Source organism: Bombus flavifrons, chromosome 11 (genome assembly GCF_040668555.2).
Source record: "Bombus flavifrons isolate JBK064 chromosome 11, iyBomFlav1_principal, whole genome shotgun sequence".
Taxonomy (NCBI): domain Eukaryota; kingdom Metazoa; phylum Arthropoda; class Insecta; order Hymenoptera; family Apidae; genus Bombus; species Bombus flavifrons.
This window is the reverse complement of record NC_138452.1, coordinates 6,321,288-6,346,214: the sequence shown is the minus strand read 5'-3', so window position 1 is coordinate 6,346,214 and position 24,927 is coordinate 6,321,288. Positions and strand designations below refer to the sequence as shown.

The 24,927-nt window shown below is 45.9% G+C and overlaps 1 protein-coding gene across 4 annotated transcripts in view; it reads left to right on the top strand.

The window, feature by feature from the left end:
• The first annotated feature begins 665 nt into the window (after positions 1–665).
• The window catches only part of LOC138184901 (agrin), a 388,032-nt gene continuing 363,770 nt past the window's right edge, over positions 666–24,927 (top strand). For 3 of the 4 annotated variants that reach the window (XM_069123341.1, XM_069123340.1, XM_069123338.1), the window contains exon 1: positions 4,142–6,022. In XM_069123341.1, the coding sequence (XP_068979442.1) occupies positions 5,593–6,022 (430 nt within the window). In that variant the 5' untranslated portion in view covers positions 4,142–5,592. Of the gene's footprint in view, positions 773–4,141; positions 6,023–24,927 lie in introns of those variants that run through there. The other variant, XM_069123339.1, reaches the window with a different exon arrangement.

The following is a 24,927-nucleotide window of genomic DNA, read 5'->3' as shown; positions in this document are numbered from 1 at the left end:
CGAATCTCGGGTCTCAACTACGTCGTTCGTACCGCGAATAGACCGTTAATTCTATAATAAGGTAGAAGTGATCGGCAATTCGCGCGACGTGTATAGCTGTCGTGCGCGATAATTCGCGGACACCCGAGATCATAATCGACTGGTTGCACGGTCGCGCGCGAACTTTGCGCCCCGTCGAACCTTGCAACGCCAACTACGTCTTTCCTGTAATTTGTTCGTTATCCCAGCGCCGAGTCTTTTCTATTCGGCGCGTTTCGTCGTGTACCCGGAACGGTGAAAATGAAAATGACCAGGAAGAAATAGGAGACAGAATCGACGAAGGAAGCAGAACGAGAGGCGGTCTTTGACTCGGCGCGCGTATAAGCATAGCCAGCATGAAATACGATGAGAGAGTGCCTCGGGTGCGAGACTTATGCTAAGTACGCGCACACCAGGACGTTGCGTGTGTGTTTAATGCTCGTACTCGTGCCACAGTCCTCGCGTTCCATCTTCGTTCCGCCACAGGTATCCTCGTGGCTACAATGTAGGGTACGATCGTGTGCGTGCGTGGTCGCGTGTTTCGCGCGTTTGCGTTCCGCTCGCCACGGCTCCCGCGTTCTACCTGTGCCCGGCCTTTATATGGGATTCTGCTCGCCGTGCTGGACCACGGATACCACCGCCGCCACGGCCGACGGATCATCCACCTCGAGCACGCTCGACGTTCGGTTCAATGTCGTGGGAGTTCTTCCAGGTGGCAGATTATCCAACTAGTTTACGGTCAGGCTCGTTTAAGGTGATGCTAGCTAATGACAGCGTTGTTCAGAACTTCGTTCAAAAGTCACTTTGATCAACGCCATAAATTGAAATATACAGGAAAGTAATGATATTACAGGCATCGTTTTTTAAATTTATCTTAGAGTTTATTACTGTTTATGTCATCTTGTTGCGACAAGCGAACATACGGGTGCCGAGGGGTTCAATTATCGTTATACCAACGAGCGTAATATTTGAGTCGTGATATTAGTAAGAGGAATTAGTAAGAAAAGTTCATCCTTACACTAAATCGTGATCAATTCGACGTCATGAACGGCCGATCTGTATAGCTTTTCAAATGGCAAACGCTCGTATCGCCGTCCAACGATATTACTCAACATAGCCCTTGACAAACATACAAAAGGCTAACGACGTCGGCATTACGGCGAAGACGCACGCGAGCATTTATAAGTTGCCGGTGGAACAACACGGCGGCCGAGGGTGGTTCGAGATTGTAACGCGGAGAAGCCAGAGGCGACGGTCATCATAACTCATCTCCGTCGTATCGTCATCGGGTCGGTTTCTTGGCCGATCTAGGGCCCGCCACGCCGAGATATGTATATTCTGCGGTTTGGAAAATAAATTCTGCCGAACCGCGTGATCGCGGTGTGAAGCGTGAATAAACGATAAACTGAACGCGGTTTCTTCGTCGAGTTTGTCCACTTCGAGCAGCACGAAGTGACAAATCCGTGCCGTGCGATAACTTTCGATGCTACCGCTGCTTGTAAGATGGGAGAGCTTATAAGATTAGTTTAATCAAGGCTACACGTACTTAGCGTCTCGATGGAACAAGGATAATCGAGCGGAGGGTTGGGTTCGGGGGCGACAAGGACGAACTTAGGTCGGACTGGCGAGTTCCAAGGGACAGACGGAGCTACGAGAGATCTGGTTCTCTCTTTTTATTCGTCCGCGACAGCCTCATCGCAGCGAGGTCGTCCGAAACAAAGTGGCGCATTAGCGTTCCTTACGTGTATTGTTAACGAGCCACGCAAATCGATCCATTCGTTAGCTGGTGGATCAGTCGGCGCGGTAGCTTGTCTCGTCTTTCCATCGCCATATTTTACTCCCATCGACCAACGATTTGTCTACTGTGCGGCCCGTGTAACCTGTCTATATACAAACGGGTTGCCTTCGAAAAAGCGAATCGTTTAACGATCGGTTAACACGGACTGCTTTAACGCTCCCCTCGGTACATGCAACGAAATTTTAGAATTGATCGCCCTTCTAAAATTATTCTACACATTTTACGGATTATTAAATACACCGCGATGTCTTTATCAGTTAGCTTTGTTCACCAGGCATACTTTGACAGGAGACACGTAGATTTTACCGACGCGGATAGAACGATACCGATCGAAAAATCGCAAACGGCGCTAGGCGTGAAAACAGTTCAACGGCGTTATAACTAAATCCATAACTGTAACGAACAATGTGATATATTCCAGTTGGGAATTACGCCATTAGCACTTCGCAGGATATTACGCGCGTGGAAGGTGACAATTCAGATGGAAGATACGAGACAATCCGAGACGTAACGTCGACATCACACCCTCAAGGATAAGATTCGCAGATATTCGCGGTAAGGACATACAGACAAGGACACTTGGAGCGAACGATCCACGGTGATACGTTGCGCGAGCGTGGGCATCGGGGCAATTCGCTTTGCTCGTCGGTGATCGTGCCACGCCGTGTATTGGAGACTTAATGTCCCATAGAAGCGATTCTAGGGCTGTTCCTTTCGAAAACGATCGCGTGCCTGCTGTGGATCCGGACCGTTGAACCGGGCGAGAAATCTCGTTTAATCGGCGGCGATACGGTACGGATCTCGCTATAAGGCATTCATTAACGTCACCGGTGTGCCTATTACTATCGATGCATATTCCTGCAACAATGCCACTAGCCGGGCCTGCATTCCTTCCCGTCCACGTGGGCGAACATCGACCAGATACGGATCTGTGTTTCATTATCGCATCACGATAACTGGTCCGACCGTGTGTCTTGACGTTATTCAGGATTCCTGACCTATCGAAATGCCCACGTTTCCTGACGTCTTGCGGCAGTACAGTCGCGTATTAGTTCGATTTAATGAACGAAAAGGAAGAAAGCGAATCGTAGTGTCGATGGGTCGGGAAAACTGATCAATTAGAGGGAACGGTCTCAGAATCGTTTCGCGGAATGGTAAGAGAACGCGTAGGAGTCTTGGGGTTTTTCTCGTCAAAACGGACGGTTCTAGTATCTACTTGGAGGATCGTTTTCTGCGAACAGTTCGAAACTCGAGACCATATCTGGTTGGCAGTGCAAGACAAGAATCTCATTCCTTCCACGCCCAAGCTCTGGTGCTGCATAACATTGTACGCGAGCATATAAATATCCGCGGAAATTATGATGTACCATAACTGACGACACCGTAGATCAGTCTCGGTCCGTTCAGCTTCACGCGAAGGAAACTATTATCATAAATAAGCGAACAAGAGCTTGTCTCTTCCCTTGTATGTTGTCCCGACGAAGTCGACCCATTAACTTCTTCGACGGACTCGTTAAAGAGGTTTCCCAGCGTTTCGTGGGTGATGCGGTGAACTAACCACCGAACGTGCGGTCACCGCATCAATGGAACTCGGCATTATCGGTATTATCGGTCGCCATCAATTACAAACCGTTCGAGATTGTAGCTCGTTAGAGTCGATATAGATTAGATCGTTTCATCTCGACCGTCCATTTTTTTCTTTTTTTTTTTCTTTTTGCCAGGCGTCACCCACGTTTTCGAAATCCCAGGCGTCGAGGTGTTAAAACGTGGCTTGCACGCAACGCCAACGACGCTCGATTTAAGAGTTGGCATCCTAATATTTCTTCCGTCGAACGTTCGACGTTGATCTATATACTCAAGTTTTCCATCGATTCTCCGATTTCACACGAAAGAGCGCCGATCCATTTTCACGTGCATCGATCTTCGTTCGTGCATTTCGTGTGCGGTGCACGTACGAGAAAATCTCGCATCGGTGTAGGTATAAGTGTGTCAATAGCAACCACATATAGTACGCATCTTTGGATGCTCACGTGGTAGACACGGAGGAAGCGTACTCGTCTTGGTAAGATTTCTCTCATCTCTGTCTCTCTCTTGTTCACTCCCCTCCGTTTTCCTCGCGAGCTCGCACGAATACACGAGTGTGCACCGAAAGAGGCGGGAGCGTGTATCTGTTTGATATACGTGTGTGCGAGCGACGTGTGCACACACCGAGCCGGTCATCTCTCTCTCCCTCTTGGTCCCTTGGTCTAAGGCGACTTACGCCTACACGTTGTAGTTGCAGCATCCACACTTAGCCCTCCTCAGTCCAGCGCGTGCCTCCACGCGACCAACCACCACCTCAACCACTGCTCTCTCACTCTCGCGCAGGATCGCGGATAGTCGCCGAGGTAGCACGAATGTCGAGCGCGCCGCTAACTTCGCGTTGACAGTGCTTTTGGTAGCGCTTAATCTTGTGTCTACGGCTCGTTGCATCTGTCAGCCGAACATCCACGATTGTCCAATAATCGACTCGAACCAAGTCGGTAGCGTCGATTGTTTTTTCTTTTTTTCTCGTTCTACGTTTCGACAGCACTTTCGACGTCGTTCGATCACACGTCGATGATTCGACGATTTGCCCCATACTCGATTCGATCACGTTCATCAATCATTTACGAACAAACGGATCGTACGACTCGCGCATTATAATGTTCATTTTGTCAGTGATCAGTGACAGTCGTCGTCTAGTGAATTACCGAACGTTTTGGAAACCTCAGTGCGGTTTCTAGTGTGTCGCGAGTGTAACGGAGTGGATTTATCGATTCTTTCCTTCTTCTTTCAAGGATGATCGAACAAATCAGAATCGACGGCGAGGAAGTATGATTTAAGTGAAAGTCGATCGACCGTTTTCGCGGACTTTCGCGCGAAATCGTTTTTTTTCGAGCCTCCTATTTGAATAATCTATTATCGAGTCGAACGTATTGAATCTTATAGAGATCAAGCCGCACGAACAGAGGAATCGCGAATCGGTGGACATAAAGTGCAGGTTATTGCGCGTTCGTTCGCGCTCGATGTTCCAGTAGGACGGGTAAAATTGTCGAAGATCGTACATTCCGTAACAATATCGCGTGGAATCGGCTTCTAGTCCCATCGAGCAGGTGATAAAACGTGGTGACTACGAGGGAGCGAGCTGCCGAATCGACAGTTTATCGATCACGCGATCGAATCTCGCGGAGTTTCGCACTTGCCACTTGGTAGAACGGGAAACGAGTCACGCGGATTGGAAATCGGCGAGCGTGGGTCGACACACGGCGCCAACCTGTTGCTCAAGATCACACGCTTCGTAAGATCGGACTCGTTTCCATTTAGAGGACTCAGCTCGAGTGGCCAGGTATCTCTCGAGGAACGATGCTTCGATCGACAACCGGGAACTAATCAAACCGAGATCAGGATCGAAGCAGAGAAATCCTCTTTCGATCGACATAGTCGTGGTGGTCGTTTGTCTCGCGACTGTTTCGGGATATCAGTTTCCAGGTATTACAGGGACTTTCCGAGCGTCATCCATCATTTTCGTTCGTAGATACTCGATACCGATTACGTTATGCGGACAAGGCAGGATTTTAACGCGGATCGACCGAAATAATCGATCGAGCCACCGCTAATTGAAGCATGAATTTAAAGAGTGCGATGGTGTGTGAATAATTACGAACAATCTACTACATTGACGAAAGATCGCGTGAACGTATGTTGCAGAGTGATGAAGTGATAACCAGAAAGGTGTGAAACAACGGTGTAAGAAAATGGATGTCAACTTGAAAATCGGTTTTCTGGTAATATGGGCCAGCATCATGGTACCTTTGGTCGTCTCGTCCACCAGGGAACTTCTCGACTGTCGAGCGAACTTAACGGCGGCGATCAGAAACGACACCACCTTTATGAGGAAGGTTCGTCAAGCGGACTACATCTTCACGGGAAAAATCAAGGATCTGAGGAACGGCCAGTTGCACGTGCGCGTTAAGAGAGCGATCAAGGGTGTACTAAACGCCACCCTCGATCTCATGCTGAATGATACGTGTGACCAATACATACGTCGCAGTTACACGGGAATCTTCATGGCTCGTCGCGATCCTGAAATCGGCGATCTTCGACACGTGGACAAGATAGTGATGCACTTTGGTCCGGTGCCTCTTACTCTCGCGAATTTGGACAGACTCAACGCCGCTGTCAAAGGTGAGTGTTGTATCTATTTCGCACTTTCGAAAGACGACGTATTGCGCGCGGTTCCACTTCTTGACAATTGAATAAGTCGCGACGACGTGGCTAGGACGGAAAACACGCGTAAGGTATGCGCATAAGTATATACGTAAAAGTGCACGTCTATTTAAATAACGGCAAAGCATATTCGAAAGAAGTAATTTTACGACTCCTTTAATTCTTACGAAAAATGTGTTCGCGGCTCGTGACTTCAGCCTTTAAGGTAGCAACGGTACCGTTCGTACGACGTTTTCGCGTTCCTGAGGATTTGTATCCGGCCAACGTTTATTCTTGTTCGCTGTCTTGTTTGAGATTGTTCAGCAAGCGTAGGGCAACCGCGCTAACACAATGTGTGCATCGTCGAGCGACAAGTAGGTATCGCTGCGTTCAAGGTCTACCAGACGGTATCTCGAGACTAGTTGTCGAATCACACAAAAATAATGCGCCGTTCTATTATTAAACCGTTACGGGTACGATCGTTTTTATCGATAATTTACGACGATCGTGACTGTGTTTAAAGTTTATCGATAGGAGAGGTAATGCCGGTTTCGTGTGTCGCACCTTGGAAGACAAAGCGGTGTCCAAGACTATTAGAGAAATTAATGTAGGAGTTATAAGATGAGACTCTGAGATATTGGCTGGGCGGCGTAAAGGGACGAATGATTTATTTAATAAGAAGGGGTTAAATGCGGAGCCGACGGAGCGCCCGTGGTTTTATTCTTTTTCGAAGATCGGCTTACAAGCGAGAGACTCGATGATGTCAACGACGATGGTATCCTAGGGATTTTGACGAATAAAAGTGGTCGTCGTTCCGGCGGGCCCTAGGTGTTAGAGATAATCGTTCGGTCTCGATAACTTACAATACCGCCTACCGACAACGATATCACTGTTCTCTCTCGGTTCGTCTCTTTTTCCACGTCATTTGCAAGTCGATCGCACGTCCATATAGTAGTCGTTGTAAAATGTCGCCGATATTTCTCCGAAAGGCGTCGTGTGTAATTAGGAGCTTTTCTCGAGAACGTGCCGCCGGCTAAAATTCAAATTGGTTGGAGGCTTAGTTCGCGCCAAACGCCAATCAACCGATACGGAAGCGTTCGGTCGAAATAATGAAAGGGTTCGAGCCGCTAGGAAAATCGCCACTCTCGTACGGAATGTTGAGGAGCGGACAGGATTGATTAATACGGCTGCTCCTTTCCGCGCGTTTTTCTCCTCCGAACTCTATCGTTTTTCTCGCTGGCCGCGTCAATCTGGCGCCTTTGCTAATCATAGCGTCGTTGCATATCTGACACGGTGTGACTTGTAATAAAGCCTGTGACTCTCCGGTGACATATAAGGAGTAATACCTTCTGGGAAGATAAATTTAAGTAACGTTTAATTAGTGGTTCTCGGAAAGTACGCTCGGATAATTGAGAAAGTACTGGAAAATTAGGTCGTTATCGATGATTATTAATATTTGCAGATTAAGAAAAAGATACTTGTTTCGCGATCTCGGTACGTTTCAGTACTTAGAATCGTCTCGTTTTAACCGAACGACGATTTCTCTTCATTTCTACGTTCGCAAAGTTCTCCGAAGTTCGTCTTATCTATCATTGCAGTTACAATATTGCTCCTATCGTTTCCTGTTTCTCTTTACGTTATCTTCATCTTCTCTTGGAAGAAATATCATCGACGTATATTTCCCTTTCTACATCATTCTTACATTCAGTGGATACCATTCAAACTTTTACGATATAGTCGGAAAGAGCAACCTTTATTTCTTCGACTGACAAGTTCTGCCTTACAAGTATATCAGGCTTTTAGTGTCTGCGAGCGAAGGAGTGTTATATCTTTTAGCCAGTATGATCCAATAAAACAAAATGATAAAACCACATTTCACCAAACACACGCTTCGAATGAGAAAAATCCAGTCGTGGGTTTTGACGCGGTGTTCGCACATTCGCGCGTCCACATTCCCCGAACCGATTCGAACCGTGGGAACCCGCGTTGTCGTCGATTTTTCGCGGCAGGCTCTCGCGCGGAAAATGGCAACCGCTGGCTACCTGCGACACCTGGTCCTCCCGGTGCTCTATAGCGGTCGCCCACGTACCTATGTACGCGAGCACGTATGGCCGCGTCACTTGACGCGCGTTTTCAATGCGACAGGCCACGGTATTTCTGCGTGGACGCGGGCGCGCGCGCGCGAAAGCCCTGAAAGTCAATTCAAGCCTCGCGCGCGAGTTCAGACCTCGGCGTATACCGAGTCACTCGGGGGATCAGCATAATACGCGGACGGCCTACGCATTTTGCCAAGCTGTAGCAACATCGACACGCCCTACCTATATAACGCGCGGCCCAGGTGTGCCCGATTTCGAGGATTTTTCATCCGACTCTTTGCCGTATCGGTCGTCAGGGTTGCTGCTTCTCCCACGCCGCGGATATTTTCTACGCTGCGTCGTGGAATGGCACTGTGCCGGGATTCGACTGAAATATACGCCAGGGACACGCAACGTCCTCATTACGCGAATCGAAACGCGAATCGGAACGCGCGTTTTCTATGCGCCTAGGAAACCCAACCGTGAAATAATTTATTATTCTATCGGCGATCGAGTGTTTTTCACGTTGTACGATGTATCGACAACTGTGTGGTGGTTGTAGAAAGTCGAGGTGTTGCACGGTTCGCTTGAAATTTAGAGCAAGGAAACGTGTGTGTGCGTGTTGTTGCCGCGAGAAGTCATTATCAACAGAACAGCGAGGTTCGTTTGGGAAGGTGCGTGAAAATGCTGTGCGTATATAGATTGGTAAATGCGACGTGTGGAAAGAGTATGATAAATAAGACTGATTAGGTCCGAGGTGATTGCTTACTAGAAAGCGAGGAATACCTTCGCGTGTTTCGGAACGCGGGAAATTTGTCGTGAAAGCTGTAGAATTTTGCTTCGGAGAAACGCCCGTCGTTACACGTACGATTTTACTTTAGCATACAGGCAAACCAATAGTACTCTTCGGATTTCCATTAATTCCATAATGTATTATTCACCGTTCGTTACAAAGTCACGAAGTAATTTTAATTAGATTTAAAGAAGAGGAGGAGAACGCGTCAGATTCATAATCTGAATAATATTCGTTTAAATCTTAGTAACGTTCGGATCCCTGCGGCTACCGCATGAAGAATATTAGGCTGATCACACCTATATGCAACCATAGTTTCGTGCATAGTCATCCTTATACCTTATATAGGGGAGTATAAAGGAACAATGGTTTTGTATCTGTCCTTCTCATGTACCGTTTCTACGATTGAAAAGAAAGTCGATAATGAATCGTCGATCGGGTTTGTGACTATTGTTAAGACGCCGCAACTCTATCAATCTCCATACGTATACGATTTCAAAACGGTAATTATCTTGGCGCCCACGCGCCGCCATGTGTATAAAATGGCCGGCATGCCGCTGATGATGATTTCCTCGATCGATATCTGGCTGAACGAAGGGACACGGACAGAAGCGAGATGAGTTGATCGAGTGTGTCTGCTCCCGTGGCCACGTTCCGTCAAGCTGTTACCTCGCAAACGCACCATGAAATTGCTGCGTTGTAGATTATGATATATAGTTTCTGGCTGATACGAAATGGGTAACCGAGTTTCACACGTGAAACAGCTAATTATGCGATAACCCGTACAGCGTTGATATTGTTGCAAATATATATGTATATATACGTATGTCGCGTCGATTGGACACGACGTTAGAATTTCAATCGCGCTAATGGTTGTTCGATCGAAAATATCACTATACATATAGCGAGATATTCTAGGCGTATCATTTCCCCTGTAATTCAAGCGGGACTTAAGTTTCATGCAGCTTAAATGTCCATCCTCGTGACACGGTTCTCCGTTGAATTACCTTTAACGCGATCGATAAATTTTAATACCGATCGACCGTTTGAATCTCTCGATAATCCGGCCGATGGTTAGAGGCTACAAAGATGCGTGCACGCGGTTCAATTTCTTTTGACAGGCGCAACGACGAGGGAAAGCGTATTGGAGCGATGGCATTGCACGATCCGCGTAGATCGGTAATTGCAATTTATAACAGCGGCTTTTAATGGCGCGTGTCATTTGTCGTTCGGTGGTACACGTTCGTACGCGTTCGAGATCAAAGACCGCCGTGCTGGAACATAAAAATCGGGATCCGTTGCTAATCCGATAATCGAACAATCAGCCGTGACGAGGAATAAATGTATTACTTTCACCGGCAAGAAATAGCCGGCTATCTTTCCAGGTATAAATATTGTGATTTGTATTTACTCCAGTGGATTTCTGATCGAGACACTGCAGAGCAGAGGCTCTCTTTCGTGTATAACGCATATTATTATTTTCTATCGATGGACATTTTTAAAGCATTCTTCTATTTCGGATAATATTGAAGGTCGTTTCTATACAGTGAGTCACTATATTCCTTATCACTTTATCGCATATATTTTTACGCATTTCGCCCTGCGAAATTTGCTCAGTCGCTAAGTGATTTTTTGTATTCTTCACTTTGAAAGAATTGCTAAATCTAAACAAGTATTTGGTAGCAATTGTATTCGGGATATTTATATACTTGGGCAAAGAAAAATATCGTATTAATAACTTGTTACGCTTTCGAACCGAAAGTTGCAAAATGTTATATCTATATTTCGTCTATATTTCTATTCAAATTTCTATTTCGATTCAAATATACCTACAATGTACGTTTATCAATTTAACGATGACCAAATCTCTCGTGAAATGTACGCTCGTTTTACGATAGCTGAAGAATCACGCGTAATAAGTGGTTATCAAACGGGCACGGTAATTGGAAGGTTTATGAATAATATGTGTGATTTTCGCAATGGAAAAATATATCGTTGATTAACGTATGTGTTGACGTGTGAAAGCAACGCGGCTATAACAACGTTATTAGATCCGAATGATCGTTTCAAATTTCTCTAATAATTTCTTAAGCAGATTGCAACGTGTAATGCGCGGTTTAATGCATCTGTCACTGCGCGTCCGCCGCGAAGATATAGAGAGAAGAGAGTGTGTACAGAGGCTGATTCCAAGGGATTAGTCGTTGGGTCGTTGCTCAGTACGATTTACCAGTATTCATTCGTGTTGCTCGTGGCTGAGGTAGGCGGTTGATTGCCAGAGCCACGAGTGTGCACCGAGGGCGCGTATTATGCACGCTTTGTAAGGCGAGCCGCTGAAAAATTAGTCGCGGCCTCGCTCCGTTTGGCCAGCTTGTCCATTCGGGTAACTTAATACGGGACGGTTGCCGCGTTCCTACGAAATTGAAAAAGAGGAGAAGCAGGCGCTCGTATCGGGACAAAATTAGGGTAATTTCGTTCGAGGAACACTATTTAAAGATGTCCGAACGGACGTCTTTATACAACTCATTTGCATAAGAATCCTACGTGGAAGATATCCCTTTTCTTTCTCTCGTGGTTCTCTTCGTGTTCCGTGCTCCTTGTTTAGTCAAAGAAATCGTTACTTATTACGTTTAACTTCGTTACACTAGCCGTTCCGTCGCCTTTCTTCAACTCGTGCGTTTTCACGATTATTTTCTCAGCCGCGCGCGCTAGTTTAGGCGGGCGACGATTCTCGTTTTCCGTCGTCGCGGGAATAAAAAGAACGGCGAGGCCACGCGCTTCCGGATACGCCGGTGTCACCGTCCTCCCTTCACCTAACCGAGCGATAAAAGCTTTTAACGATGGTACCTCGACCATCCGAGGCACCGTTGAAGAACAAACAGGTCCGAAGAAAGAATTTCTTGTCCGAGCTCCGTGATATCGTAGTCGATTCCGAATCGCAGGAACAATAAATCTGAAGTTGAATTTCCGTGAGCCACATTCGGCGCTGTCAGGAGTTAATGTTATTTACGGCCGTGAAAAATGAGTCGCACTGGCGTTTCCTTTTTTCGAAGGAGTTTCATTTCGACACCGGGTTCAATACGACGCCATAAATAGAAAAGATACGCATCGTTTCCTGCTGTATGGCCCGTGAAGAGGCGAGCCCAGCGTCAGGATCAACGAATTGCCTTAGGCCATGGACCCAATCTCTTCCAATTTGCCTGGACTCCAGAAGGACGAAGGGTAACTCATTTATTCAGGCACGCATGGCGATACTCCACCCTCGAATTGGTCCTAATTAAAAGATTTCACTTGACGCCGTAGATATTCCTAGACTTTCTCACGGGCAGCTGTTCACACGTTTCTCTCTGAAACGTTCAGGCGCCAGTCTCCCAGTGAAAAAAAAGCTCTTGAGACACTCCTGTGAGCGTTACGTGTGCGTTTCTACGATAAGCTTCGTGTAGGCTCCTTATAAAGCTTCGTAGAATCATCGTAGCTTAATTTGTTACTTCCTGTGATTCGCGCACGTTAACGAAGTTGAGGGAACTCCCTTCACGTTGGCACAGTATTTTAAAATAAATTTTTCCGTTATGAGAGTTGAGAAAATTAATCGACTCAAAGCGGTGTGCGTATGTCTTGGTTTCAGCAATTATTATAATTCATATGTATTATACAAACAAGATTTAGTCGAATTACTGGTTTGGTTTAACTCGACGTATCATAACACCGTAGAAATTTCAATTTACTCGTTTCTCTTCGGTATACAGAGACCACCTATTAATTTGCGCGCGTGTCACGGTATTTAGCGGGGTTGCACCAACACGGATTCCTCTTCTTTTCCCGAGCCCCGCGTCAATTAGTCTCTCAACGTAACCAAGCTTGCCGACGCTCTCTCGCTACTACCTATTCTTTTTCTTGGCTCGGACGTTCTTCTTGGTTCGCCGCTTTCTTCTTCAGCTTCGAGCTGCCAGAGCGGCTCGTGTTTTATTTCAAGCGACCCTTTATCTTTCACGGAGTACGGCGTCGCTGGCTCATCGTGACACGAAAGACTTTTTTCGTTTTTCCAGTCACCTTCCAACCAGCGCAGGCTACCGATCCCTTCGGTCTAAGATCGGCGATTACGTGCATCGGAGTCTGGTGATTCCTTAACCAGGTTTCCAAAGGTCAAGGAGCCGTAACCTCATCCACTCGCTCGTTGCCTCTTCGGTTGCACATAAAGATATTACTGCTATTCTTATTATTATTATTATTATTATTATTATTATTGTTATTATTATTATTATTATTATTATTGCCGTTATTATCGATATTATTGTCTCACCTCGAGCACAAGATCGTGCCGCACGATTCAACGAGAGGAAGAATTCGTGCCTCTCGCTCGACATCGATTGGTTGAACAGTTCTCGAACCTCTTCTCCGTGGATATCGTCAGCCCATTATCTAGTTCTATTAGAATTCCTGTCTCTTTATCTTTCTCGTTTCGCCGTCACGAGATATTATTGGACGCGATCTAATTATCGAAGCGATTCACCGCGAGCAGTTTCCCTGCCATAATTCCGTTGAAGCGTGTGGCCCTTGTCCGGGAGGCAATTTAATTCCCGTTGGAAGCGATTCGCGCCGAGAAGTAGGCGGTCACGGAAAAATACATCGTGAGTTACGATTGAACGTTTGCCGTTGTTGTTGCTCACGGATCCAGAGGTCTTTTCGTTGGCCGTAGTCGATCGGCAAGAACGATCCGTCGTTATTTACGAGCTCGAGGCCGAACGACCTTCCTATCGTGGCACGATTCCGATCGGAATTCTCGCTGCAGGTTTCGGACACCGCGGAGCGGCAATTAGACAGATCGGAATCTCGTTTTCGCGGCAAGGATCGTTAAGGATGCAACGATGCTTTGGCTACCGCCCGAGGGTGGTGGCCAACGGCGGCTTTAACGACGATTTTGATGAATTTAGTCGGATTTAATTAGGAGGCGCGTATTTTCGTGCCCCGTTACTTAAGACGGCCCCGTCCGCGTCGGAGGACCTTAAGAATCGAGTTTTGCATGCCTCGAGGACAAAGCCATAAAATACCAAGCGTAACAGCTTTCAATTACAGGTCCCCGTGCGCGTATGAGCCGCGTATACCGAGGCACCGCTCGTCTCGCCTGTCGAGGGACCAGGGAAAAAACGGGCAAGGGCGAAACGGGATAAAACGAATACCAACCGAAGAATTCCGCGGGTCCTCTTCAAATTGCTCCCTCTACCGTATTCCGTCCAGTATTTGGACCATCGTACGTGACTAGCACCAATTAATGACAAATACGATAATCGACTATCGCTTCGGACACCACTGAACCCCTCCATTACGACACGTGATCGAAACCGTCGAGAGATACGTGGCTTGAATTCGTTAATAATCGCGATACTTTTACATACAGTGTTACATTATTGTGAACCGTCGTGATGCTTTCCCACGGTATCATGCAACTATCAGGTGCAATTTCTCGAATAGTACAGTTTTCCTTACGCTTATTAAGAATAATAGCTCGCTGATTCTTTTCACAATTTCTCGCCCAGACATACTTGCGGATTCCTGGTTAGATAAGTAGATTCTGTCGGCACGAGTTCGTCTAATTGGGTACCGATTGTTCCGATGAATGTAAACAGCAGAATTCGTTGTCCGAAAGATTGCAGCGAATTTCACGAGGCAATAACTACGCTAAAGGAAATACACCGGTCGTATGGTTGGAAGTTCGCGCGTGATTACCGCATGATGAATCGTCGCTGGCGGCTATCGTATATTTTTCTAAGAATAGACGAAGATATTATACCGTGTAGAGCGTAGTCGAGCATGATTGGCGTCACCAAGGTTGCCGCGTAGAGGCGCTGGGTGGGAAGCGTTCGAAAGGGGGATGGAAAAAGAAAGGCGTGAGTGACGGGTCGTATGGTAATTGGCGATTCATCACGCCGCGACAAGCCGCACAGTCCTGCTCACCGTGTTAGCCACTCGTGGAGACACGAGAACGGTTGGAGACTCCGGCCGGAGAACCCTTGGAGCACATTGCCGACGAAAACGTTTGATGAAGATAAAACGGCGAAAAAAGAACCGCGGCAGTCAGAGGTTGTTTTTGGTCGATGTTTACCTCGGAACATGACTCGCCGTTCCTTTTGCAACATCGTAATTATTTCGTAATTACACGTTCATTATGCGGAGCAAAGAGCCGGGGATGGACCGTCGAATTATGCGTGAAAAGAGAGTTACACACGCGGCACAACCGCGCCAGACATCTACGGATTTTGTTGAATAATAATAAATCAAGTCCTCGCGTCGAAAATTTATTCGTTTACCGGTACTCGTTAAGTTTTTCAACGGATATCAGGGTGGAGTCGAGCCAGCATATTTTACATTTATTATACAAATTATAGAACGTGACTAGAAATCATCGCGGTGCTACGGATCGATCGATCATCGACAACTCACGAAAACCGTTCTTAACAAACCACTTCCTCGACCTTCCTCTTCGTATTTGCCTTTGACACGTGTCGTTTCCTTTTTTTTTTCACCGGGAACAAACCAAACAGTGGGTGGAATGTCATAGACGCGTTCGAGACTCTTCCTCGGCCGAACTTCGAGTGGGTGGAATGCCGTGGATGCACCCAACTCTCTCCCTCGCCGTCCGATTCTCTCTCTTCCTCTTTCGGTCTTGTCTCTTTCGGCGGTTCCTATAGCTGGAAGAACCAGTTTTTGTTTTCTCGAGAAAATTAAAATTCCTCTCGCTGGAATATAAAAAAGCGGCGGTTTTCATCTCGTACAATCAAGATGTGACGTTTCCATAGCCTTTCTCTTTGTCGTCTGAAAACTGCGAACAACGGAAAGGCGAATCCAGGCCGCAAAGGTCCATTTGCTTCGCCAAGATTCTCTATATACCTACAATAGGCAGCGGCGTAATCTTGATTTAACCAACTTGAAATTCAAAATTCTCCGCCCTCCCTTTTTCTTATGGAAATATTACGTTTCTCAATCGGAGATCGAAGATAATGATGGTCCGCTTCGAAGGATTTATCGATCCTCAAATACGCCCGTGTTTCCACGAATTATTATAAATTTTTCGATCAAACGACGGTCAACGAAACTCTGTGGTCCGATGAAATCTGATGCAACGCGAAATGCGGCGATCATGGGAATGGGAAACCCGAGTCGTTTGACGATGTTTAGTTATCTGATGGGGGAGGAGATCTCGCGGCGAATAAAAGAATCCTACTTACGCCACTGATAAATCATTTCCATATAAGGTCGGTGGAAGCGCCGGTACACGTTACAGATTCAAATTAAAAGCTTGCTCCTTAAAGGTAACCCGAGCTCCGAGCTCGATTCGGAGTCGGAACCGCCACGACTCGTGCGTGCCTTTCGAATCCCGAATGAGATATAAAACGTATACCTAATCGGATTCACAACTCGGCAGGATCAGTCGAACCGACCGCGCGAGACGATTAAGTGGCTCGCTGATAAGCGGCCCTTACCAATCAGCTTTGCCTATATCTTCAGATAAGCTAATCGGCGGTCCTTTTACTCCGGCTAAACGTTTCCTCTGTCGAAGACCCTTCTACCGATACCGGTTGTCGCGACTTATAGCCGCGTGTTGACATACGAACGAACCCCGTGGATCCTGCATTTGCGCCCGATTCCTCGGACGCCGGGACATGCTTAATTTCCTCTTGAGGCGAAACGCTATCGCGATAGCACGGGGACATTGTTTCTATAGTTCGCGAACGAGCATTGTTCGAATTATCACGTGGTACGTTGTTACGTGGCGTGCCAGGTATGCGGAGGATTTCAACAAGTTCCTGTGAACGTGAGAAAATATTTGGCGAGACCTACGATTTTGGAGTTGGAATGTCCCGTTATGTAATGCAGAAAGATTACGAATAGAAATTTAGAAACGCCAAGTTATACAGACTGGAGTAAGAAACGAGTGGTGTACGCGTCTTGCGTAATTACTTCGATATTTTACTACGTTTAATGTTGCTCCGAAAGCTGCAGTTTCATTAGAAAGTTTCATTCCTTATTATCACTGCGATATCTTTCTTACACGCGATATAATGTATGCAAAGCTGGTGTTACCGAGTAGACATATAGATTACGTCTATCTTGTGCGATAAAGTAAACGCACTCGACATAAAGATTATAGAATATGGATTAAGGTAGGTGTCCATTTAAGAGTAAAACTATCGCGAATTGCTCTCGAGAGAATACCTCGCTAGTGGACACTCCTTTGAAAGCGACTATCCGTGTCATAATCTGATCAAATAATCACTGTCAACGCACTGTCCGCTAGCAAGTGGTATTCTCTCGAGAGCAATTCGCGATAGTTTTACTCTCAAATGGACACCTACCTTTAGCAGTAAGTACTTGCTTACGATTCATTAAGAACCTAATAGTCAAGATATTCTTGTTTCGAACATTGGCCACGTAAGAAGAGGGCTTGTAGTGATTTATGAAATATAAATCTAAGCCAAACCAACCCCCGACAAATTTAACCACACCCCACCACGCCTTTTCACGTGGTGGTTTTGGCTCCGTCTGTTGCTCGCTCTTTTCCCGTTTCTCTTTTTCACTTCTTTTTCCCTTTTGATCGTCCGGCAATTTTCTGTGTCCACGCCGGTATAATAACAGACCTTTCTTTTGCCACGTTCACGGTCTCCTTTCGTCTCCGCCTCGACCCTTTATTTTCCCGTCTCCGGCTGTTTGCCCGACTCCGTTCGCGTCCTCGAGTTTGTGTGCCAGGAGGGTCATTAAAATGGCGGAGTCTCGGACTCGGACAAGCAGCAACGTTGAAAAGAAAACCGAGAGATCAACGGCTGTTGGAATGTGTAGCGCGTAACTGAGTCATTTGTTTGGTGAATCGATTTTCGAGTCTCAAGGCCCTTCCCCTCGGCCTGGGCCCCGCTTGTATCGAAACGTACCCTTTTTTCATTTCTTCGTCCACTAATTGCCTGCTGTCTTGCATTCCTCAGCTGCCCATTTTTAACTTATTCGGGATAACGCTTGTTATCGGGGATGACTTTATTTAGTTATCTCCATAACGGATAAACATTGAACGTTAGGCTACGACGATACAGATTTCGACATACGTACAGTTGGTACGATTTAACGCTATCGGACGTAAGTTGTGTCCAATAGGAATTTTTCGCCGAGGAAGCCAGCTGCAATGCCAGCGTATCGGTGAACAGTTCCTCTTTAAATATTTATTCGATCTTCGTGGCTGAGTAACGTATACATTTTAATGCTCCTTAGATATTTCGTGTGTTTCGCGATTATTCTTCTATTAGGTGTTTGAACTGTGAATTAATAATAGTCGTTCTCAAATTTGTAATTATTTTCTGCGGTCGAGAAGAATCGAACCTGGGTGGCGGCGCCTTCTTCGTAGGAGCGGTCATTAATTATTATACTGGACAGAAGAAGGGAGGCGCAGCAAAAGTAGGAGTGGGTGGAGAAGGACGGGCGGTCGAAGGTGAATAGAAACGAAAATAAGCACGTGGATGTAATGGACGGCCGTAAAAATATGCGAGGACAGATTTCGTATTAGATCCTTTTTGTGTTTGTTCCTAAATTCTTTCATGGTTGCGATGGACGACCGTGACATCGAGGCGACGTTCGATCACGAAATTCATGGGCGTACCGTTGGAAATTAATTGAACGTTTCACGGGATGCTACGAAGGATCAAGGAAGATGTTTTTATTTTCCTTGACACCCTTTTCTACGCTGCAACGCAAATATCTAGGATCGTGTTCCGACAAAAGGCACTCGGAGGCTGATATTTTGACAGACATAATTATACGGTCCAACAAACAGCCATAATCAAATTCAATTCTCTCCATCGCGGTATCTAATACTAGGAATCTCATACCATTTCCTGGTTCTGATCACCTATCGATTGGTTCGTACAACACGTAGCTTAAAAATCTTTGGAAAATTCTAAGTACGTCATAGATCATTAAGACAATTAACTTGATATCGTCAAAAAAAAAAAAAAGAAATTGTATTTCACTTACAAAAAATCCAATTGATGCTTTTTCCCTACAAATTTTAACGAATCCTATCGCGTAAGTTGTTCTCCATATAACCTATTACTCCTATTAAATTTGCTGCATTATACGAGACAATAATTCGTAGTGTCATCGATTCAGCCTGATAGAAGACGCCCCGATAATATTGCTATCAATCTAACTGTCATTCGATTTCCAATCGAGTACGGATGGAGTGCATACGTGGGCTACGAGTTTACGTAGTGTTAGCAGCGTTGGCGAGAAATGGAACGCGCGGTATCTTGATTCTCCGGCGGATTGATGGATCGACAGGTGAATATACAGATTACAAATAGTCCGCAACGAAGTTATCGATGAATCCGACATTCACGGTGGCCAACGATATCGCCGAAAACCATCGACAAGAGGACCCACCTCCCTTTCATGAAGAGATCAGACGAAACCAGTTGACCGAACCGAAGTGAATCACGAGCAGCCATGCGTTTCTCCTTCGTTGTTTTTTCATCTTTTTCTCATTCCTCTCTTCCTTTGAATACGTGTTTACCAATATGTCTGTCCGATTTATTTTCAAGTAGCCTCCTTTCAGAGCTGTTCGAACGTATTGATTAACGACGATAACGCGCGGGGATACTTAAGCTCTGTGACATCCCTCCTTTTATTTGTGCTCTTTGTAGATGGAATAATGGAAAACTAGTCAGCGACGGTGATCTTGTTATCCAAATCGAATGATGAATTTCAACATCGACCACTGTGAATACACGGTGGCGAAAGACGAAAGATCGGATACGGTGAGAGGGAGAGAGGAAGTGGAGAATTTATCACGAGAGAAGCGAGCACAAAAACCGCGAGGGAATATGTTAACGGCGGACACTTTAAACGAGAAACAGGATCGCTTTTAGCCTTATCGTTCTAATAGGACACGTAAGGCGGTCGTTTAACGCTCGAAGGCTGAAACTTTCGAGATAAGCGAACGGGGGGATAAGGGATTCGTGTTCGCCACGAATTTTTGAATAATTATCGCGCGAGCGCGTGGTTAACCAACGGAACGATGGCGAGGAAGGGAGCATCACCGTTAAAATTCGATGAAACCATCTTTGCCAAATGTTCGTTTTCGAGATTCGTTTCATTCGCGCGGCAGTTCTTTTTCTTCGTTTTCCACTGGTCGGCCGATAATGACGTGCTTTTCGACGACTCATTTCTCCGTGATGATACACGCGGAGAGTGGGGACAAAGGACGCGAGCAGCCACCAAGGACGAGCGAGGTCCTTTACACGTGGAACGGGACAATCTGCCCCGTATGCAAATGCAATTTTGAGGCTCGCGACGGTGCGCGCACGTCTCTTACGATTGGCAATATTTCGGGTGTAAGAAATGAGAGGCAATCTATATGTAAGTAAGGCCCAGAAACTATAACGGGGAGAACATCCTCGGGGCCACTCTCTTTTCTCTTGTCCAGTGGAAAGATACGAAAAGGAGCGAGAGGCAGCCATTGCCAGATAAGATCTGTGGGATCGGTAGCCGACAGAAGCACAGATATAGATCATACTAATGGCACTTGGCTGGCGCAACGTATGCTCTATGCACCCGTCGATCTTTATCGATGGATCGTTTGTACTTATGCGTACATCGGTTAGATCCTTTCTGTTCTGACGTTTCGTGCTCGCTAGATCCTCTTGTACGACTACGAGGCTCTGTCGTATTTAGATCGATGATCGGAACTTCCTGTCAATTTCGATATTCCGAATCGATCCCGAGTCGAGCTTCCGCCTGACCGGCTTTCCTAATGCTATCTGACAAACAGCGTAATACGATTACGGATTATGCAAATGGATAATCCGCCTGTGAAAATGGTGATTTTATGATCGATTATACGACGCTCCGTGTAATTGTTCCATTCTTTTCGCCTTGGACAAAAGGGCGAGTCAGTGTGTGTATATCCAGCCGGGATCGAGGCTCTTCCATCAGTCAGATCGGGCGACGAAATTGCCGGTGTTCAGCGGCATTCGATTATGACATTACCGTCCATTTGTTACGACTGTCATTAAGCTCGGACCTTCGACCTCAACGAGGCGTCGAAGGGGCCGGATCGATCAACTTCGATGCCTGTCCAGAATTCCCGCATGCCAATACCTCCCTTCAGGCTGCCAGCTTGGAGTAGAGTGTGAGGGCCTTCTTGAGGGAGGCCGTAACAAATCTCGAAACAAACAGTCGCCGGTAGATTCGCCATTTAAAATCACAGCATGAACGACCCTGCGACCCGTTCCCTGGCCCTTAATTTGGAAATATGTCGAGCGATTAGAGTTCTCAGAGGGGGGTGGCTGTGCGCTATTCAACGCCCTACGCACCCATCCCATTCCGTTCGCTTCCCTGGAAGAGTAATTTATACGTCTTGGGATTTTGGCCTTTAAACGCGAGCTTAATAACAGACTAAACTGCTTGTTAACCATAATTAACTGTAAATCAACTGGCTAACTTATGTCCCATTCTACTCGCGATTCTTAAGCAAGATTAACAGCAGCGTATAGAATTTCTACCGATGATGTACTCCGACCAGTCGAACAACGACTGCAGGTTTACGGTGGAAAGATTTTTAGAAATCGCTTTTCTATTAAAGCTTTTGCGTAAAGATTCCGTTCAGTTTTATCGCTTAATCTCGAAATTGCATGCATCGTCTGAAAACGAAGGTGTAACGTTTCGTAACGATAGCGCGAAGCGAAAAGAATGATAAAGTATTCTGGGACGTTCTCGGCAACGCCATGGCGTGCGGTGTCGTTTATCGATGTCGTAGAAAATTTTTGCTTCGTTTTCTCTTCGATTATGGCGGAATCTGGGACGCAGGAGGTAGGATTTCAACGATCTTGCTTGACCAGAAAATGCAACACAATTATGGGTCGATGACCGTATTATTCATGTCCTGTCTTACAGCTACGGACCTGTAGTTAACTTATCTCATCTACATAACCTCTTCCCCAGCACCTTGTTCGCAAATTTCACTCGCGCAGATCAAAAACGTGCGTGCACGCACACTCTGCGCGATCACGCTTCACGACATTATAAATTCATTGAAAGTTGAAGGCTTTATTTGTCCGCGGAATGCTCGAAATGCCACGTTCCACGTGTGTACGTACCGTGCACGCTCGATTATATTTACACTTTAACGCAAATCTTTCATCAAAAGCGAATACGATAAATCTGTTCTTTGTCGAGTTGATCACCTCGGTGCGAAAACAAACAAAACTGTTAATTGCAGACGCAAAGTGAAAGCAACGCGATAAGAATGCAAGCTCGCGCGTTCCACGCGATATATGGCAACGTTAAAGTTAATACTCTATTAACACAACCGCGTTTTTAATCTTGTCGCAGGTGCTTCTAATATTATTCGCATTATCTGCTCGTAATTACTCTGCGACCTTCGTCGTTTGCTATTTGGTTCGATTATTATATCATTATACTCTTTCGCTTCATGTTTATTCAGATTTTCGCTTGTACGATGAGAAAACAGGACACATTATATCGAGAGAAACGCGTGGCTAATTTACATGTTTGAGCGTAAAGTAATCGACTCTAAAAATAATATATTATCCTACATTCTTCTTTTAGCTCCTTACAACGCCATGTACGACTCGGTACATATTCATGTTCGCCATACGCCTGTATTCTTTGTATTTTATTTTATATGCTCATCGCCGTGCTATCATATTATATTCTAGTAACGGTAATTCTTACTTATTAATTTTCCAATTAAAATGAAGGATCGTAATCAAGCACGCGATATAATATTTTTCTCGTAGCAACTGTGCGCTGTAACTTCTCTTCTTGAATCTCGCTTCCTTGGTCATCAACGTACACGTTTGATTACAAAATGAAAATCGCGAACTTGTCGGATCAACGAGCATTTCCTTCGGCTACGTTCGACTCACATCGTAAGTGGGTGCTATAATAAAGTATCACTGATACATTGGTGATGGGTGGCGCGTATGGAAAAGGTCACCGCGAACCGCTCCTCCGACGCAGCGCAAATTGTGATAAATAAGGAGCTGCGTTGGAATACGCTGCCCTTTCGTCGTACGTCAGCCAGGGGGGTCTAGTTAGCTTATCGCGTCTGTAGGTTGTAGAGTCTCTGGCGAATCGCGAGCGGTCCGACGCGTCATGATAAATTCCGTGGTATTCGTATGAGCATCGCAATGGGTATCGCAATGGGTATCGCAATGGGTATCACGATGCGATCGTGCAGCACGCCATAAATGCCCCATGGAGGTCTACTACGGACGAAGAGTCGATGTCGGCGCCAGCCTGGCTATTACAGGTTATACAAGCATTGTGCGGATCGGCAGCAACTTTTAACCACTTTTACCGAAGAGTGCGCGCCTCTTTGATTATGTATCGCATCGTGCGTTATTACACGCTTCCACATAACTATAAAGGCGTGATTGCGTGCGTAATCGAGACTTTAAATACGCATCGAAGCCACGTAAAAGCACCGCCGCGGGCAAATTGCACAAAACGTGGAACATTACGCTTTTCTACTTCTTCCTACTTCATCCTTCTGCTCTTTCTCTTCTTTTACGGAATGATTCTTGTAATCTTGACCGTGCCGTGGAATCGCGTTCGCGCGTTTGATACGCTTCGTTTCACGAACGGGTTACGCCCGCGGTTTACATATAATTGATAGGAGAGAAGTTTTTGCGGTACGCCATTCGATACGGTCGCTTTAAGCGAAAGTGATTAGAAGGGCTGGAAGGGTGGAAGCGGAATGAAGATAGCGTGGAGAACGAGCGACTGCTTTGGCGGCGCGTTCGAGCAGCGCCTCGGAGGAAATACAATTATATTGTCGCGTTAAACCACCGTGGAATTCGTTTTGTTGCTTCTAATCCCCCATGGAAAGTTACGAGGGGCGACGCATCTGTCGCGTGCGATCCAATGTTCGAGGATACCTGTCTTTAGCGTGAAAGCTTCGATATGGATGAAATGGAATTTCATGTCCCATTACCGGATGCATCAAGGGAGTCGTTCGATACACCATACGGAATTTCCCGTCCGCTATTAAACTTGGCTGGATGTAGTAATCGAATATCGATCGTCCGAAAAGTACTTAAAACCATTACCATCGGTGTGTTAGGCTCAAATGGGCACAACCGATATTTTTTGCTTTTTAATTATTAGATGTTGTGTAATTAATTCACTGTTTTAGATTTTTTTTAAATTTCGAAAGATTCTGGAATACATAGCATAGTCTCACCACTATTTTATTGTACAACTTTCTGACGGTGCACGCAATTTACATTCTGCAATTAGAATGCAAACACGCAAACTAATAATCGTGTAAAATGTGACGATTTACAATACCCACGCAAATTTTACGCGCGCAAGGTATAAATTTCTGCATCGCGTACGAGAAAATTGAGGCGTCCTTGGTGTTACGGACAGTGCCGACCAGTTCATGAATATTACTACGATCGTTACTGCTCGAACAGTGCACTGATACATGGTGCTCGTATACTCGTCCAGTCGTGTATGACGTTGTCAAGTGGACCGATTGTATGTTTTTAATAAAAGTAATTAGAGTAATCGTGCGTATTGGCTCGTTCGGAAGAAGCCAGCTATACGAACGTTCGCTAATTATCGACCGGTCTTACACCCAAAGGGTTCGCGTCTATCGAAGACGCTTCAACTCTTGTCAGCTTCCGCCTATAAGCGATAGCAAAACCCGTACGATCGTCGTATTACATGGTCCGTGTTCGGCTACCATTAACTTGTTTGGTGCATCGTGCGTTAGCTTTCAGGATTGGTACATTTCGATATTAGACAGCTCGTTACTTGGTTGCCTTATGTCGACTCACAATTAGCGTGATGTACACGGTTGATTGAGTCGGTCGGAAAAATCCCGTAATATGTCCGCTTGACTAATTAATTATCCACTTATCTTCGTCCCTCAGGGTTGGCTGTTCGACTTTTACTGGCTGCCTTTCCCGAGGTACAATGGTAAATAGGCCCGGTCGTGAAAAGACAACAAA